The sequence below is a fragment of the Vitis vinifera genome, chromosome 8 (genome assembly GCF_030704535.1).
Source record: "Vitis vinifera cultivar Pinot Noir 40024 chromosome 8, ASM3070453v1".
Classification (NCBI taxonomy): domain Eukaryota; kingdom Viridiplantae; phylum Streptophyta; class Magnoliopsida; order Vitales; family Vitaceae; genus Vitis; species Vitis vinifera.
The window spans coordinates 2,563,021-2,581,533 of NC_081812.1; the positions used below are offsets into that span (position 1 = coordinate 2,563,021).

The window sequence follows — 18,513 nt, forward strand, 5'->3', positions numbered from 1 at the left end:
GGGTCATGTGGACGGTTCTCTTGAGCCGCCACCTCCATTTGATCCTCCCACCTCTCAGACACCAAATACCAAACACTTGGCATGGAAAGCCATTGATCAGAGCCTATTGACTATTCCCCTCGCTTCTGGTTTGATGCCTTTAGCACTACAGCTTATATCATCAACTGATTTCCCGCACCACTTCTTGGAGGTAAGTCCCCTTTTGAGCTTCTATATAGTTCCTCTCCAAATTATGAAAATTTTCATCCATTTGGTTGTTGTGTTTATCCTTGTTTACGTGATTATATGCCTAAAAAATTTCCTCCCCGTAGCATTCCTTGCATTTTTTGGGTTACAGCTCCTCTTACAAAGGGTTTCATTGTCTTGATCCTACCACTTCTAGGCTATATATCACCCGCTATGCTCAATTTGATGAGACTCACTTTCCCTTTCTCACTACCTCTCAGGCTCAACCCCTATCCTCCCTCTAATTCTCAAATTTTCTGGAACCCAGTATTCCCCCTCCAGTCATGCTACCATATTCTCTTATGCCTCATTCCCGGCATATTACACAATCTGGATCTACCCCATGTAGTATTTGTACTAATCCAGTGGATGAGCCTTTGCAGGTTAATGATTCTCTTATAGGTCCATCTCTGCCACACTTAGATCCTAGTCTTGCTTCTCTTGAGCTCACCACCGAGCTACCTACCCTTGCTCCTATTGTGGCTGCTTCGATGGCTTCTTATCCCATGATTACACGAGCCAAAATTGGTATTTTCAAAAATCGTCATCCGGCAAATCTTACTCTCTTGGGATCCTCCGGTCTTCTCTCTACTCTACTTGCATCCACTAAGCCCAAATGATTCAAATCTATTGCTAAGAATCCTGTTTGGCTAACCGCTATGGATGAAGAAGTTCAAGCCCTGCAAACTAATCGTACCTGGATTTTGGTTCATCACCTTACCAATACCAACATTGTGGGTTCCAAATGGGTGTTTCAGACCAAATACTTGCCTGATGGATCAATTGAGCTTCTCAAAGCTCGCCTTGTTGCCAAAGGCTATACACAGGTACCTGGTCTCAACTACACTGACACTTTTAGTCCTGTTATCAAGGCTACAACTATCTGTGTTGTCCTCTCTCTTGCTGTGACCAACAAATGGTCTCGTTGTCAACTTGATGTCAAGAATGCATTTCTTAATGGTCATCTTACTGAACATGTCTATATGGAACAACCTCCTAGGTATATTGAACCCCGCTTCCCTAATCATGTCTGTCAGTTGAAGAAAGCTCTTTATGGCCTCAAACAGGCTCTTCGTGTCTGGTTTCAGCGATTCAGCTCTTTTCTCATTCAACTTGGTTTTTATTGCAGTCGTGCCAACACCTCACTCTTTGTCTTTCATAGGCAGTCTGACATTATTTATTTGCTTCTTTATGTTCATGACATCATTATTACAGCCAACAACTCATCTCTTCTTGATAGTTTTACTCATAAGCTTAATACTTAGTTCGCTACTAAGGATTTGGGTTCTCTCAGTTACTTTCTTGGTCTGGAAGCTACATCCACTATTGATGGTCTCTTTCTTAGTTAGTTGAAATATGCCTGGGACATCCTCACGCGAGCTCAGTTACTTGACAGCAAGCTTGTTCACACCCTCATGGTTGTTTCTCAGCATCTGTCTTCTGATGGTCCTTTGTTTTCAGATCCTACTCTTTACCGATCTCTTGTTGGTGCTCTCTAGTATTTGACTATCACGCGTCCCGATATTGCTCATGTTGTAAACTCCGTAAATCAATTTCTGCACTCTCCGACTGAAGACCACTTTCTTGCTATCAAGCGCATTCTTCGCTATGTTAAGAGCACACTGCATTTTGGCCTCACTCTCCATCCATCTGCTGCTCTTGGTGCTTTAGTTGCTTACTTTGATGTTGACTGGGCCGGATGTCTTGATACTCGTCGCTCTACCTCTGGTTATTCTATTTACCTTAGCGATAACTTGGTTTCCTGGAGTGCCAAAAAGCAACCTACTGTTTCTTATTCCAGTTGTGAGTCTGAGTATCATGCTCTTACTCTCACTATCGCTGAACTTCTTTGGCTCATGCATCTTCTTCGAGACCTTAGAATTTCCCTTCCACAACAACCTCTTCTCCTATGTGACAACAAAAGTGCAATTTTTTTTTAGCTCCAACCCCGTTTCTCACAAACGGGCCAAGCATGTTGAGTTAGATTACCACTTTCTTCATGAACTTGTTGTTGCTGGCAAACTTCGCACTCAATACATGCCCTCTCACTTACAGGTTGCTGATATCTTCACCAAAAGTGTACCTCGACCTCTTTTTTAATTTTTTCGCACCAAGCTCCACATCTATTCCAATTCAACGCTCAGCTTGCGGGGGGGTGTTGAGGATCCTTTGCCTTAATCTAAGGCCTTCCATATGTGCATCCATTGACCCTCAATCATAGGAGCTTGTTTAGCTAATTCTTTCCATTTATTTTATAGTCAATCTTTGTGTAATTAAGTCATTATACAATTTGTAAATGATTATATATATGAAAGACTCTCACCATAAAAAGGTGTGGTGGTTTTCAAACATTCTCACATAGGAGTTCATGGTTGTAAGTGTTGAAATCCAAAAAAGAGAAAAAGAAAGAAAAGAAAATCCAAGATTTCTCATTATAAATTATTTTTTTCTCTTTGAATCTTTTTTAGATTTCAACGTGGTATTAGAGCTTGGTTTGGTGGAGGTTGTGGGTTCGAACCACCTCTCCACATATTTAGTGAGACTTTTGATTTGTGATTTCATGAAAGAGAGTTTAATATCATATACTATTTTCGTATCTATTTGATTGTGAGATATCGTAATAGGTGATCGCATTGTTCTTTTCTTGTTTAATCCTAGTATTTGATTTTATATTTATTTGTTGAATATGAATCCAAATTCTGTTTGTCTATGTTTGTTGGATATGAGTTCAAATTTTATCTATTTTTATTTGTTGGATATGAATTCAAATTCTATATATCTTTATTTGTTGGATATGAATCTAAAATTCCATTTTTATCTGTTGGATATGAATTCAAATTACGCCTATATTTCATCCTTCTATGGTTTTGCGTTTGTTTCCGTCTCTTTTCTTTAATCTATCCTTCCTTAATAGTTTTGTGTCTTCTTCTTTTTCTTCTTCTTCTCTATTTCCTTAATAGTTTTATGGTTTCTACTACTTCTCCTTCTTTGGGCATATACCATTTTTATTCATGTTGAGTCTTATAATGTCTCTAAGTCTGAATTTGTTCATATTGATCATTTTTTTTATGATATAGATAGTTTTCATGCATGTTCTGGTACTTTGGTTATTTATTTTTATGCTCTTTCCTCTCCTCTTACAATTACTATTAGAAGTTATTCTTGATCCTCTTTGACAATATGCTATGACTGATGAACTTTTTGCTTTGTATAAGACTGTTACTTGATATTTGGTACTTTAATTAAGCGGTGGTACAAAGCTTGATTGGTTGCTAAGGAATTTTCTCAATAATATGATTGCAAAGTTGTTTACCAAGTTGACAAACTTTCAATGCTTCTTGTAGGCGCATCGTGAGTTATGGGGGGATGTTAGAAGTTATTAATATATTTAGTTACTATATTAGAATTATTTAGTTACTAAATATATAATTCTAATATTGTAACTAAATTTATTAATAACTTCTAACATTAACGTCCTTCCAAACTAAAATGTAGTTCACAATCACAAATGAAAATGACAATTCATTTGGTCAATTATAATATATTGTTTCTACATTGGGAGTGTGGTCTGACTGATCATAGGGGTGTCATAACTTATGCATTGGCATTTGATGTGTTGAAGAATGGTCATTGAATAGATATCTTGTAACTCATCCATGTAGGAAACATACTCTTGGTTAATAGTTTCATCCAAGCTTAATAGTTCCTTCCAACGAAAATGATTTGCAATATATAATATTATTATATATTAAAAGGATGTTGTTGTTAAAAAGATTTTGTCTTTTAGTTTATAATCATACTTGGATGTGCCAAAGATTTGAGAAGAATATAGATTGTTAGTCAATAAGGTAATCAATCTATAAGCTTTCTTAACAAACTATTATCATGGAGGAGATCACCTACACATTGTCTAACAAGTTTAGGTCTTAATATAATGTTTCCTACCTTTAGAGTGCAACCAGTGATGAAAAAATCAAAAAATATCTTTGAAATATTGGTGATATTTCCATTATCGGAGGTGGCCGAAGCGAATTTGACTACCAATTATCTATTGGGGGATTGTTTTGGCAAAAAATCGAAAATATCAACAATATTTCGCTAAAAAACCGAAATTTCATCGAAAAGTCAAAAGTGGGAAGCACTTGTGCGTGGAGGAAATTTTGGAGCACGTGTGCGTGGAGGAAATTTTCCTCAAAAAATCGTTGATTTTACCCAATTTTTTGGGTGATGCCATTTTTTTTTCCGCTATTTTTTTCTTATTTAAAAAAATTATATATTTTTAATTTATATTATCATTTTATTTTATATTATCATTTTATTTTTAACTACTTTTCATATTTATCTCATTAATCCTATTTTTAAAAATTATTATCACTTCACTCTTAAATTTTTTTTATATTTATTCTTTCAATTTTATTTAATTTTAAACGTTTTTATTTTAAAATATTAAAAATATAATTTTACCCAAAAAATTGCTACAATATAAAAAATTAAGGAAGTTCTAATATTTTATAAATTAAAATTAATTTGATAAGATAAATTATTAATAATTTTAATTTTTTTAAATAAATTAATGTTAATAAAAAAAGTTATTACCACATATGTTCAATAAAATTTTAGAAATTAAATCTCAAATAAAATATTTTATATAAATTAATTTAATTTTCATTTAAAATGTAATAAAACATGTTTTAATAAAATTATTTTAAAATTTTTAAAATAAATGAATATAAATATATTAAAAGAATTTAAGCTAATTTTTTATTATAAAAATTTGATAAATATTATCTTTAATCGTACTTATGTCAATTACAGTTATAAAATAACTTTAATATGTGTATTATTTCTTATTTTTATCATTTTTTGAAAGTTTTCTAAGTATTTCCATTAAGTTTGAATCATTTATGTTCAATTGATATATCTATAAAATATAAGTATCGATATATTTGCATTTACCATGTTTTAAACCTTGAATGCAACCATGACATTGTGGTAAATATGACCATGGTTTATCAACATCAATTAGATCATAAGGATTGGTTGAAATGCCAATGTATTTGATAGGGAGTCAAGTAGTAGAATGATCATCAAATGCTTATAGTGGCTTCTTATAGATCTTATGCATACTTATCATGGTTTTTTTAACAGAATTTGAAATGGAAAAAGAACCTTCAAGATATATTAGGAATAACTCAGGATTGGGACCAAGCCAATTAAGCACCCAATAGGGCCACTTGAGCACCTTAGAGTACTCAAATGATCATAAGGTCACATAAGTGTTAGACGAGTTGTAACAACCCACTCGTAACCCTATAGATATTTTCCATTCTGGGCTCAAGGAGTTCTCACAACTTTAAAATACATATACATAATTAAAAACTCATACTTATATAGCGTCAAAAACTTTCTCTTTTATCTGATATGGGACATCACAAACACTCTTTCATGCAAACACAACGTCCTCCTTGTGTCCCAAGGATTGCGAAGTCAAATAGACAAACGCTTCCTACAGGGCCAAACAAACCCCACATCAAGGTCGGAGATTGGCTCTAATATCATTTGTAACGACCCACATCCAATAGTGTAAATATTTTCCGCTTTGAGCCTAAGGGGCCCTCACGGCTTTAAAACTCTTCTACATAATTAAGAGGAGTTCATACTTATATAGCATCATAAATTTTCTCTCCTATTTGATGTGGGATGTCACACAAGTTTTTTAGGTTCATATCATCTCCAAAAACTCCTTTCATTATAATCTTTATTGGATACTTAGATGAGTCTTGAATTATACTTTATACATGAGAAAATTTAGTCACAAATTAATTAATTAACTAATTACTTGTGCAAAGATCAAGTCAATTATTGACATATTACATAAAGCAAGCTTCAGTTTGCCAATGAATTTGACTTTAGAATATTTAATATGTTATTCTTATATAAAAAGTATATTAAATACAAAATTTTAAGTATTCTAGTAGGTTTTCAAATCTTGTCATATGGATATTTCAAAATCCTTATTTATAATAAGGAAATATTTTAAAATAATGATAAGACTAGGAAAGATACCTAAGTAACATGAAAGATTAATTTTAAAGAAGAATTCTCTATTACTCTACCCTCATCAAGTGGTCTTAGAGTCATCTTATAGTCGAACAATAATCCGAAAAATCTTAGGCTCTATCTAGTTCCTTAAGTATTGTTCCTCTATGATTTTAAAGTTGTTCCATGTTTTTTTTTCAAGTATCAATGTAAGATTCTTTTCTAAGAGCATAGGAAAAAAAGGTTCGCACGAGATAATCCAACCTAGAAATACGTCCAATGGTAATAGCGGTGGTGGTGGTTAGGGGTGATTTGAATTGGGAATTGGTCTATAATCCCCAAAATAAGTTTTTCAAACATTTTTATGCCCTAACTTGAGATATTTTTGTCGTATCTAATTAGGAAAACTTACTTTTAAAATTTTAAAAATTTTAATAATTATTTATAAAAGAATTCTAAACGAAAATTCTTAAGATGCTTGAATTATGACTAATTCATGAACTTTGTAATGTTGTCGTTGTGCTCTAATTTTAAACACAAAATATACTTATTTGAGCTTCAAATTTTATATATTCAACTAAAATATATTAGCATAAGATCCATGATAATAAAGAGAAATATTTAGAACATAATGTAATACATTAACACTCATATACTTGGCATGTTGTTACTTGTTACGCACCACAAACAATATTGGATATAAAGGAAAAATGTTTTCATAGGGAACAACAACTTCATCATCTTAGTTTTGGATTAAGTATGAAACATGTTACTTTATATAAATATTATTTTAAAAATATTACTAATATAATATTGTGGACCCCGTATTTCGCTCAATGCGTTTCCACTCGATGGCGAAACTCGCTTTTTTATTTGTTTAGTGAAAATTTGATTTTTAGAAAAGATTTGGAGTCGCCACTTATTTTTGTTTTATTTTTAAAGGAAAAACAAAATAAGAAAGAAAAACCCTAAGTGTGACTCCTTATTTGGAAAAGCGGGTTTTTGAAAAATCAAGTCTGGATTCGGGGGTCAGGTTACTTATTGGGAGGGTACAATAAAGACCGTAGCACCTCTCTAAACCCTTTAAAATGGGTCTCTACTAAATAAGTTGAAGCAAGCATGGCAATTGACCAGGAGATCAATGGATACCAAAGTGATCATAGATCAAAAGTAAGTCATGATAATAGATAAATGAACAAAGTGAGAGTGAGAGCATACCTTGGCAGCATATAATAAAGCGCTATCATGAAACAGAGTTAGTGCGCAATAACGAATACAAAACATATTACATGCATATCAAAGTGCAAGACAAAGATCAGGCAATACTCATTAAGCATAACAATTGACAATCGGAAGAGAAAACTCATATGTAGGGCCCCCACCAAAGCCTAATTGATCTTTGCATGAATTAATTCCACAAATTCCATTATTTTGGAATTATGAAAATTGTCTTCATGCATATTAAAAATCAAGGAAAACGAAAAAAAATATATTTTAAAATCGAAGAAAATTTGAGAAAATTGTTTACCTAAAAGGAAATGTAGCAAATTTATTTATAAAAAAAAAAATAGCAACTTAAAACTCTGATAAAGGATGAAAAGTGGTAGAATTAAAAAATATTTGAAAATTGGAGTGAAATTAAAATTATTTGAAACAAAACTAAAGTTTTGAAATTTATTCAAAAATTGAAAGCTCGAAAAGTATTTGAAGATTAGCGTTTTGAAAATTAAATTTAAGAATTGGAATTTTGGGAATTAAATTTGAAAGAAATTGAAATTTTGAAGATTATTTGAGGATTGGAGTTTTGAAAATTAAGTTTAAGAATTAGAATTTTGGAAATTAAATTTGAAAGAAATTGGAATTTTGAAAATTATTTGAGAATTGGAGTTTCGAAAATTAAATCATGAATTGGTGTTTTGGAAATTATTTGAAGATGGAATTTTAATAAATAAATAAATAAAATAATAAAAAAATGTGAAAATTGGAATTTTGGAAATTGGAAATTAAATTAGGAAATTAGAATTTTGAAGAATTATTTAAAGATGGAATTTTTAAAAATAAATAAATAAATAGAATAATAATAATAATAACGAAAATGATAATGATTAAATAAATAAATGTGAAAATTGAAATTTTGAAAATTGGAAATCAAATTTGGAAATTGGAGTTTTGAAGAATTATTTAAAGATGAATTTTAAAAATAAAATAATAATAACAAAAATAATAATGACTAAATAAATAAATGTGAAAATTGGAATTTTGGAAATTGAAAATTAAATTAGGAAATTAGAATTTTGAAGAATTATTTAAAGATGGAATTTTTAAAATAAATAAATAAATAAATAGAATAATAATAATAATAATGAAAATAATAATGATTAAATAAATAAATGTGAAAATTGGAATTTTGAAAATTGGGAATCAAATTTGGAAATCGGAATTTTGAAGAATTATTTAAAGATGAAATTTTAAAAATAAATAAATAAATAAAATAATAATAACGAAAATAATAATGATTAAATATATAAATGTGAAAATTGAAATTTTGGAAATTAGAAATTAAAATTGGAAATCGAAATTTTGAGGAACTTATTTGAGAGTGGAAACTTGGAAATTACAGTCAAGAATTGGAATTTTGAAAAACTAAAAAAAAAACAGAGTTTTTTTTTATAAAAAAAAAATATTTGAAAACTGAATCTTTGAGAATTTTAATTTTGACATGTGGGATAAAAAAATAAAAAGGATGGGACATGACCATTGCATGCCAAAGGTGGCCATGCATGGGGCCTGCCCTAACAACTTTTTCCTTGGAAAACCCCACTTAGAAACCAATTTATAAAATTGCATGCTATGTTGACCTAGGATTACAACATATTGATTGCTTGGAAATGAACTATTGCAGATGGATTTTTGCCGCATTGCCCGAACCTTAGTTTGCAACATAAAAACCCATAAACCTCCACCATTCCATATCCCACCGAATGTACATTTCATGTGAGTACATGTTGATTAACTTTGAGAGCCCTAGAAGCCATCTTCCTGCACCTTTCCATGTTTGAGCTGCCTGGGGTGAGCTGATGCTTCATAAGTCACTCCTCCATATGTGCAAGTCCCATGAAAATCACCCAACATATGCTTGAATCTGGTTTTGTCTGCACAAAGGGCTCGAGATCTTTTCCAACGTGGATGAGATTCAAGTCGCTACCGAAGCCGAAAATGTGAACACGGTTGCCAGAATTGCCCGCATCGAAAATGACTGCATAGGTCTTGGATTGGGAGAGAGGACAGGAAGAATAGGGCAAAGTACTGGTAGTGCTGAAGAACCGAAGCTGAGTGGCATCCAGGGAGTGGTCAAAGTGACTAGTTTTTGGTAAGTACAAAGGATGAGTTGGCGGGTAGAACATGAAGGATGTTTGGCATGGGATTTGGGTTTTCGGTGGAGAATGAACTTTATGGGAATGCTAGGGAATCATGCGCATGAACTGCATACACGTGGGAGAATAGAAATTGAATGAGTGGGGAATAAATGGAATGAGTGATGGAAGAAATGGGTTTATAGGGATAGGTGTTGAATGGAGCTATGGGTAGTGAGAGAAATGTGTATGATGGGTGGGAGGTGTGAGAGAAATAAGTCTAATGGGTATTTGAAAAATGGAAATGCATGAGGGTATGGAGGATGGCCATGTATACATGCTTCCTATGCATGTGGGTAGGTAAGGATTTGGGATTTTAATGGAAGCTTTGGAGGGAGTTTGGGTGGCCATGCATGGTGTAGGGAATGGGTAGCGAAGGAAGTGGGTTTACAGGGTATTGAAGGAAATGGGTTTGGCGGTTGAATGGAAAGTGGAGATGTGGAGCGTGGTGACGGATATGATGATGGGGATGATGGAGTGTGAAAGTTAAAAGATGGAAATGTGGGTATGAATATTGAAAGATGGAGATATGGGTATGGCGGGTTTGGGAAGATGTGAAGGATGATGAGAGATAAATTGTGGGTGAAGAGTATGAAGAATGGAGAGATGAAGGTGGCTTCAACAGGAAATGCATTTTTGTTACTGAAATGGCATTCACCTTCTGGATATAAGTGGCTCCAATCACGAGAACCAAAAGGAACCACCAACAAAGTGAGCAGTGAAGTTTCCCAACAATACCCAACGGAGTGGTGTGTATATCAGCAACAGAAAGCATGCAAACCAGAAACCCATAAAGCCACCATGCATCTCCTATTATTCATAACCAAATCTCGAGGAGCACTTTTGATTTTGTTCCTCCTCTGTTTGCTTGTTCCCCTTGCCTCTCTATAAAACTCACAACCCACAATCTCATTCTGCCCAACTCACTTTAATCTTTTAGAAAGAATGCTCATCTTCCATTACAAGCTAGAAACAGGGGAAATAGCAAGAACAGAGCACCAAAAGTAGGAATAAAATAAACCCATACAAGCCACATTTCATGTTTCAATCAACGAGCTTAGATGTAGGGGGTGGGCCAAAATAGATCTCAAATGAATTTTAAAAAAATAAATAAATAAGGAACAAGTTATGAATGCCAATATCTCATATAAAATCTCAAAAATAGAGGCTAGAAAATAGGATAAAAATCAAGCATAAGGTGAGTGCAAGCAAGCTCAGATTCCATAAAAATAAACAAGAGTCCCCGATAAGCACATTCAAACATCAAAATAGAATCTCATAATACCTAGGAAACACAATAAAATGGCATGAACATGAAAAAATCAACAGCTTATCGAAATAATACCTATGTCACCCTCTTTCAAGACAATTCCTCTGTGTGTTTCCTCCTTTCTCTGACCAGCCTACGCTCTCCTTTCCAAGAAAAATCCAACTGATTTCCCTTTGCCCAAGCAATCTCACTCCTCTGGTGACCATACTGCAGCTCCCTCTCCTTGCTAAAAAAAAAAGTCTTGCAACTCTCTATATCTTTCTTGTTCTCTCTCACTCCCGTTTTCCCTCAAGTTCCCTTGTTCCTTTCAAATAGCTCACCTCTTCTTTTCCTCAAACTGTCTCTAATTTTTTTTTTTGACACTAGTCAACAACTGCTTCCTAAAATCTCTCGTCTCTCAACTCTTTTTTTTTCGTAATCCTTCAGACCTCCTATATTTTTCTCTCCAACTCTCCAAAAATCTCCACTTCCCTTTATATTTTCTTTTGAGTAAAAAAAAAAAAAAAATACACCTCACCTACCCCTCTCTCAAACTCCCTCACGTCTCAATCCCCCTAAATCAGCCAACCCACCCAACTTTCTTTTCATGCAAGCCTCTACCAGCTCCCTGCTCAAATCAAATCATCATTTGAAGCTTCAACCACCACCATGGTGAGGTGGTCACATCCAAGGCAATGTGTCCCATGTAGCTGAGCATGGAAGCCGTCCCCCACTTCTCGAAAAAAATAAAAATATTAGCTCCTCCTGGGTATTCCTCAAAGGTGGTGGGAAAAGCTAAAATAAAAAAGGGGGTTTACAAATATATAGTTAAAAAAATTCATGATACCATTTGTAATAGTCTGCTCATAACCATATAAATATCCAATGGACACTCATAGCTTTAAAACACATCTATATAGTTAAAAAAAAATTTATACATGTATAGTCGTAAAAGTAATTTTCCCTATTCAATGTGGGATATAAGGAAATAGTTACATAAACAAGTTAGACTAGGCTGAGGTCAATCATCACTAGCTAAGCTAAGACAAGCCTTTGTTCCGTGCTAGAGATTGGGTTCAAAGTACTATCTAAAATTTTAAAATTTTTTCAAATGACTTTTAAAGACCTAATGTAAATTTATACATTTGGTATAAGATATTTTATTTTTTATATGAAATTTACTAATATATTTCAATTTTAAAAATAAAAAATTTAAAATAGAAAAAAAAAAAAAGAGTTGAGAATATGTGGATAATTATTTTGTGTTTCCATTTTCTTGAAAAATGAGTTCAAAAATGGAAAAAAAAAAATGAAAACACCAATATATTATTTTCAAATTTTTCTTAAAAGAAAATGGAAATAGTTTTTAAAAAGAAAAAAAAAATGAATAAAATAATTTAAAACACCAATAGTATTTCAATATTATACTCTTTTTCCTTTTTTTATAAATAATATTACATCTTCTATTTTTGAAAGTAATTTATTTTAATAAAACAAAATATGTGCAATTTATCAATTCTTTTGTTAACTATAATACATTAAAATATTAAAATCTTCCATTACACCCCTAAAACAAAATTTTCTATTACACTATTAAAATAACTAATAAGGTAAATAAAGTAATAATAATAATAATAAACAAATACAATTTAATTATTTAATTATTTTTCATGTAAAAAAAATTAGTATCAAACAAGAGATATAATTGGTCAATTCCTTTGTTGATAATAAACTCATTATAATTTTTTATTGTACTATTAATAACTAATAAAAAAAAAAAAGTAGTCAACAAATGCAATTTGATTATTTTTACTATTTTTCATGTAAAAAAAATTAAAACCAAATAAGTTTCCCTTTTCACTTTTTTTTAACCAAATGTATTTTCAAGAAAAGAAAACATAGAAAATGGAAACCATTTTCAAAAAATGAAAGCTAAAAATCGTTTTCCAAACCAAATCCAACCTAGGGGCATTTTTTTTTACCTTCCATGACCAAGCCCTTAACTCCAAGGGACCCAAACCTCATGGTGTTGATCATCCCACAACAACCAATATCGAATAAATTCAAGATATCTTCACTAGCAAAATTCAAACCCAATACCATATGTCACTTACTGAAACCGCACTTCCCAATGTTCGCTTTGACCAACTAGACTACCTTAATAGATCAACCTAAGAACTTGTATGGTAACTGTTTTTAAAAACAATTATGAACAACAGTTTTTAAAAACTGTTTTATGATGTTCTATAGAACAAAATCCTGTTTAGAAGCTAAAATGTTTTTAACCTATTTTTAATATTTTAAAAATAATTTTTATGTCTAGTATTTTATTTTTAATCATTTTACATATTTATATAATTATTTTTTAAATCAACTCTTAGAAAACAAGTTAAAATAGCATAAAACAATTTAAATATATTCCCTAAAAACACCATGTTTTTTTATTCTTAAGAACAAAAAATAAAAAACAACTTTTGATTGTCAAACATGCTTTCCTAATTTTTTTTGTTTTGAAGAACTAAAAACTATTCGCCAAACAGACCCAAAATTTTCCACTTTTTACCAAGTTCAATGTCATCCCATTCCTAATATTTGTGAATTTTTTAGGGTCTCAATAACCAGGTCGGGCCTTGACCCAAAATTTTGAAAGAGACTCGGGCTGGGCTTCAGCCCAAATGCACAAAACAAGAAACGCTTACAAGAAAAATCCTTGAACATACATCTCGAAGCTCTATTCTTCAAAATAGAAAGTGGAAACTCATCCAAACATCTAAACCGATTAGTCACGGAAGGAAAAGAAAAGTAATAGGTCTTTTATTTCGTTGCCACTGTGGATAATTATTAGGATGACACCCTTGTCATTCCATTTTCAATTTTCCTTCATATGCGCTGGTGGGTCTGGCTGTAAATCATTAGAAAATACCCAACACCTATAATCATTATTACACACTATTAACATATAAGGGGGCTGTTGGTCCAGATTTACCCCAAGGGCCACACACACAAATAAGAGAAAGGGGAAGCGCAAGTAGGGAAATAGGTTTATTCACAAGAGTAGTGTTATTAACCTCTTATCAAATTTTACAGCTCTGGCTCCGGCTCCGGCTCCGGCTCCGGCTCCAATCTCATTTCAACGTCATCTGATTGCTCCCATCATATTTGCACCATTGAGCTTTGCGCCTTCCATAGATTGCTAGCAACAAAATCACACAAATTACACCTCCAACTCCAGTTAGTTACCTACTATCATCATCCTCACAATGGAAACATAGATTTAGAGCCTCTTTGGAAATTATTCTTCAAAACATATGCGTGTTCTGTGGAACATAAAACAGTTTTCTCACTTAAAATATTACAAATCCCTCAAAGAAAACAGTGTCGTAAGAATTTGATCCGAAAATAAGTTAGTTTTCTCACTTTAGTCATTCTTTCTTCAATTTTAAGAAAGGAAATGCAATAAAGGCACATGTAAAAATTGTTGAATTGGCTCATATATCGGACAGAACTGGTAAGCTTGATCTAAAGGGAAAACTGAGGAAAAAAATGACAGTAAGTAAAGAAAATAAATTATTCTACTATTAAAGCAAAGAAAAAATGGTTTAAAAGCACAAGAAATGATTCATAATTTTCCCAAAGGATCCATAATGAGAAAAAGAATGACGGATCATGCTAACAATGCATTCATCATTTCAGCCTAATTAAGAGACGCAAAGAAGATAACCAAAGAAGACGAGAAATTAGCAATGGCCTGGTTTGAAAGATTTATAAGATCCATTCCAAAGATGGGATATCTCCAGTGTCAAAATGATCACATAGTGTTTTAAATACTGAAAGAGGTATGATCACAATTCTTATTATCAATGTAGATGATGTCATTGTAACCGGGAAGATTTCACTAAAATAGGAAGACTAAAGGGATCTATTGCTAAAGAATTTAATATTATAGAGTTGGGGGAATCTGAGATATTTTCTTGATATAGAGGTTGCAAGGTCAAACCATAGGATCTTTCTGTTACAAAGAAAGTATGTTATGGACCTAAAAAAGGAGACTAGTATGTTGGAATGAGACCAGGGGACACACCCTATCACAAATCACAACACACCAATCAAACAAGGAGAGCTATCAGAGATTGGTAGGCAAGTTGACCTATCTATCACAATAGAGGTTTCAAACCTGATTTATTCTTATTCCTCTTTTTGAGCCTCTACTACCATAGCTTTTAAGGATACTCCTCTTAGTGTTCTACAACTTGATTGAAACTTAGTATATAGATCGAAATATTACAAAGGAATTGCGGACTCCACCTTTGGTGGGATCATTTAAGTTAAATTTTGATGGATGTGTTTTGGGTAAAACAGGTCTGAAGTGGAAGGATGATCAGAGACCCTAGTGGTTCAGTAGTGAGAGCATTCTCAAAACCAGCTGGAGAAGAATTTAGCATCAAGATAGAGATTTTAGTTCTTTTAGAGGGTTTGGTACATGATAGGGCTCTTTGTCTTGTCTTTCGAACTTACAGGTGGAAGGGGATTATTCTATTTTGATATCTTGGGTGTCTAAATCATATTGGGGGCTTGGAGGTATGATGGATGGCTTAATCGAATTCTAGGTGTTGCTCATGACTTGGGTAAGTTCTTTCTCTGGGAATCTTCATTCACCTAATAATGTTGCCTATCTTTCGGCAAAGACAGGAGCCAAGCATTGGGCATCTTTTTTAGGAGACTTTTTACCTCCTTGGGAAGTGTACAGTTGCTCTAACTTCTACAAGTTCATGTCATATTCTTGTGAAGTATAGTTGTACTCTTATTTCTTTTCAGAAGTTCACTCTATTTCCTTCTTTGATCAGCCTTGTATATTTTCGAAGGATTTCCCATCATTCATTTGTACTCAAAAATTCAGATCAATGAACTAGTTTGTTTCTGATCAAATATAAAAAAGAATAATAATTTTATTATATGGAACATTATGAATTCTTCTTTTTTTCCTTTCTTTCTTTTTTCAATCAATGCATCTTTCAGCATTTGACAAAGTTCCATTTAATCATTTTTCCAGAAACTTTCAAAGACAATTATTTTTTGTCAACTTGCAGCCATCAACATCAACATACCCATCTTCCGGTCAATTTTAGGATCCTGACATATCCATCAATGCTTTTCTGGTGGACAACTAATTCATAATGGAAGACACAGGATACCAAGAGGAACCAGAAAAAGGCCACAATATATATACATATATAACAAGGGGCAGCAAGGATGATTTTCATGATTTGGTCACTCGCAAGGGATAAGGATGAAAGCACTGAGCTAAGTGGCACATGTATTACGTCCTAAACTGATGGAATTTAACGGAAATGATTTAAACCCTCACTAAGTAATGGATTTACAGTCCTAGCGGATTCAAATATCCTAATGATAATAGGAGGACCCACAAAAAGAACTCACTCAAACAGGATGAAACTCCTTAAAGAGGATTTATGCACTTTCAACTTATAGATCTCAAAGACATTGAAGGAGCATATAAAGTGTAGATACCTGATCCCTGGACGACTATTTATGCACTTTCAACTCATTAATCTTAAAGGCATTATAGGAGCATATCTGATGCTAGAACAAATAGGGAGGACATTTTTCCATCTTCAGGCATGTAAAATATTGAAAGGATAACAGCATTAAGATAAAAATTCTTAAACTTAATATGCATCTGTTTTACTTACTGCATCACGAAGATTGACCTGCCGTAGGTAAGCTCGTTGAAGGTTTGCACCCTTCAAATTGGCCTTACTCAACTTTGCACCCTGAAAAACATACAAGTGTTCCAAAAAAGTAAGCTTACGTTGCAATAAACCCAAAGAAATCAATTTTAACCTTGATCGCACCAATTTTTTTTTTTTTTTTTTGATAGACTTGATCACACCAAATATAATTGTACACAAAACAAAAGAATAAATTAAAATAGGATTAATAAATGGGAATGCTACATTTTCTTTAATTAACCCTCTTATCTTCTGTTAAATGTCTCAAAGGCCTACATGAGGTCAGCCAAACAGCTACACATCTAATCAATCAAAACTTCTAAAATTATTGCCTAAAAAACCCCATTTTGATCTTTCCATCCAAGTTCTTCCCCACTTTGATTTCCTTCTTAGCATTTGACTGTTCTTTCTGTCTCTAACTATTTTCATTACTTATCACATCAAATCAAACCATCAGGACTAATGCATCTATCCAGTATATTCCCCACTCGAAAAGGGCAAAAGTGGAAGGCCTAGCCAGTCATAACTGTCTGGTCTCCATAAGCGCCATGTTTTTCACAGGAAACACGTGCACACACAAAATACACACTCATTAATCTTCTTTGTCCAAGTTTTTTCTTCCAGTAGCCCTTGGATGTTCTTGCTACATTCAGAACTCAAACGCACACACAGAACAGAAATTTTGATTCCTTCCATTCTCTTTTCCTTTCAAGTCAATAATAATATAGATAAATAAATAAATAAAGATGAGGAAGAAGAAGAAGAAAAAAGAAAGGATTAAAAAAAAACCCCACCAGCCACTAGTTTTGTTGCAATGACCAAAAAGGACATTCTTTTGATAACCAAATCTTTTCTCCATTCACTTTTCTCTTAAGTTTGCTTACACCACCACTTCCAGGAGAGAGAGATGAGCTTGTGATTGCAAACCCTCCCAACACCCCTATTCCTGCTCACCTCAAATATATCTTACTTTGGGTTACAAACTAGAAGGGCTTCATTCTTGCAATATCATAGATTCTAGATAGTAATATAATTCCTTTTGTTCTTCATCTTAAATGTATCATGCTTGATTGTCTGTCTTGCTTCCAATTTTTTGCTTCCCAATGCAATTGAGCCCTTTTTCACCTCAAGTTAAAACAAAGAAAAATATAAAGAGATGAAAACTTAGCCAAAGAAAAATATAAAACTCTTTTTTGCTTGTGGCTAATAAGGGGTTTAATACCAATGTCATATAGAAATCAAATGTTTCACCTTAAGTTAGAGCCTTCTCTTGACTAATAGCTAATATGAGGGTCAACACAACTTTGTCACAATGGAACTCTTAGACTTGAGTGGTGTGATATGTGTTTGGGCAAGTATTGGATAGTAGGACACCCATTCTTTCATTGCCCAGTAGCAAGGGGGTTATGGGATTAGACCATTCAGACTTGCTATGATGGGGGAAAGCCTTTTAAAGTTTATTCAAGGAAGAAAGGGAAGACCTAAGTAAACTTTAAGTAGGATTAATATTAATTAGAATTGAATTGGGATTGGTATTTGTTGGAGTCTAATTAGGATTAGTTAGTTGAGTTATAATACAATTAGAATTTGAGTCATGATAGGTTATTAGAGTCCTAGTAGACTTTGGGTTTCTTAGAGAAGCCTATAAATAGGCTAATCAATGTAAATCAAAGGGATAATTTGATATGAATAATATTATATTTTCTTTCATTGCAAGGTTGTAACCCTCAATGGTGAGATTCCATTGATTTCTTCTAGGTGAGACTCCTAGAAGGCCTTAGTGAGACTCTTAAGGTTTTCCATCTTTTCTTCATTGTTTCTTCTTTTCTCTCTATTT

The 18,513-nt window shown here is 32.9% G+C and overlaps 1 protein-coding gene across 3 annotated transcripts in view; it reads right to left on the reverse strand.

Moving 5' to 3' along the window:
• Positions 1-13,718: 13,718 nt before the first annotated feature.
• The window catches only part of LOC100265698 (FIP2 (FH protein interacting protein 2); voltage-gated potassium channel-like), a 37,835-nt gene continuing 33,040 nt past the window's right edge, over positions 13,719-18,513 (reverse strand). For 2 of the 3 annotated variants that reach the window (XM_019221747.1, XM_002276725.4), the window contains 2 exons: positions 16,638-16,718; positions 13,719-14,119 (listed from right to left, as the gene is read on the reverse strand). In XM_019221747.1, the coding sequence (XP_019077292.1) occupies positions 14,063-14,119; positions 16,638-16,718 (138 nt within the window). In that variant the 3' untranslated portion in view covers positions 13,719-14,062. Of the gene's footprint in view, positions 14,244-16,637; positions 16,719-18,513 lie in introns of all 3 variants that reach the window. The other variant, XM_059739382.1, reaches the window with a different exon arrangement.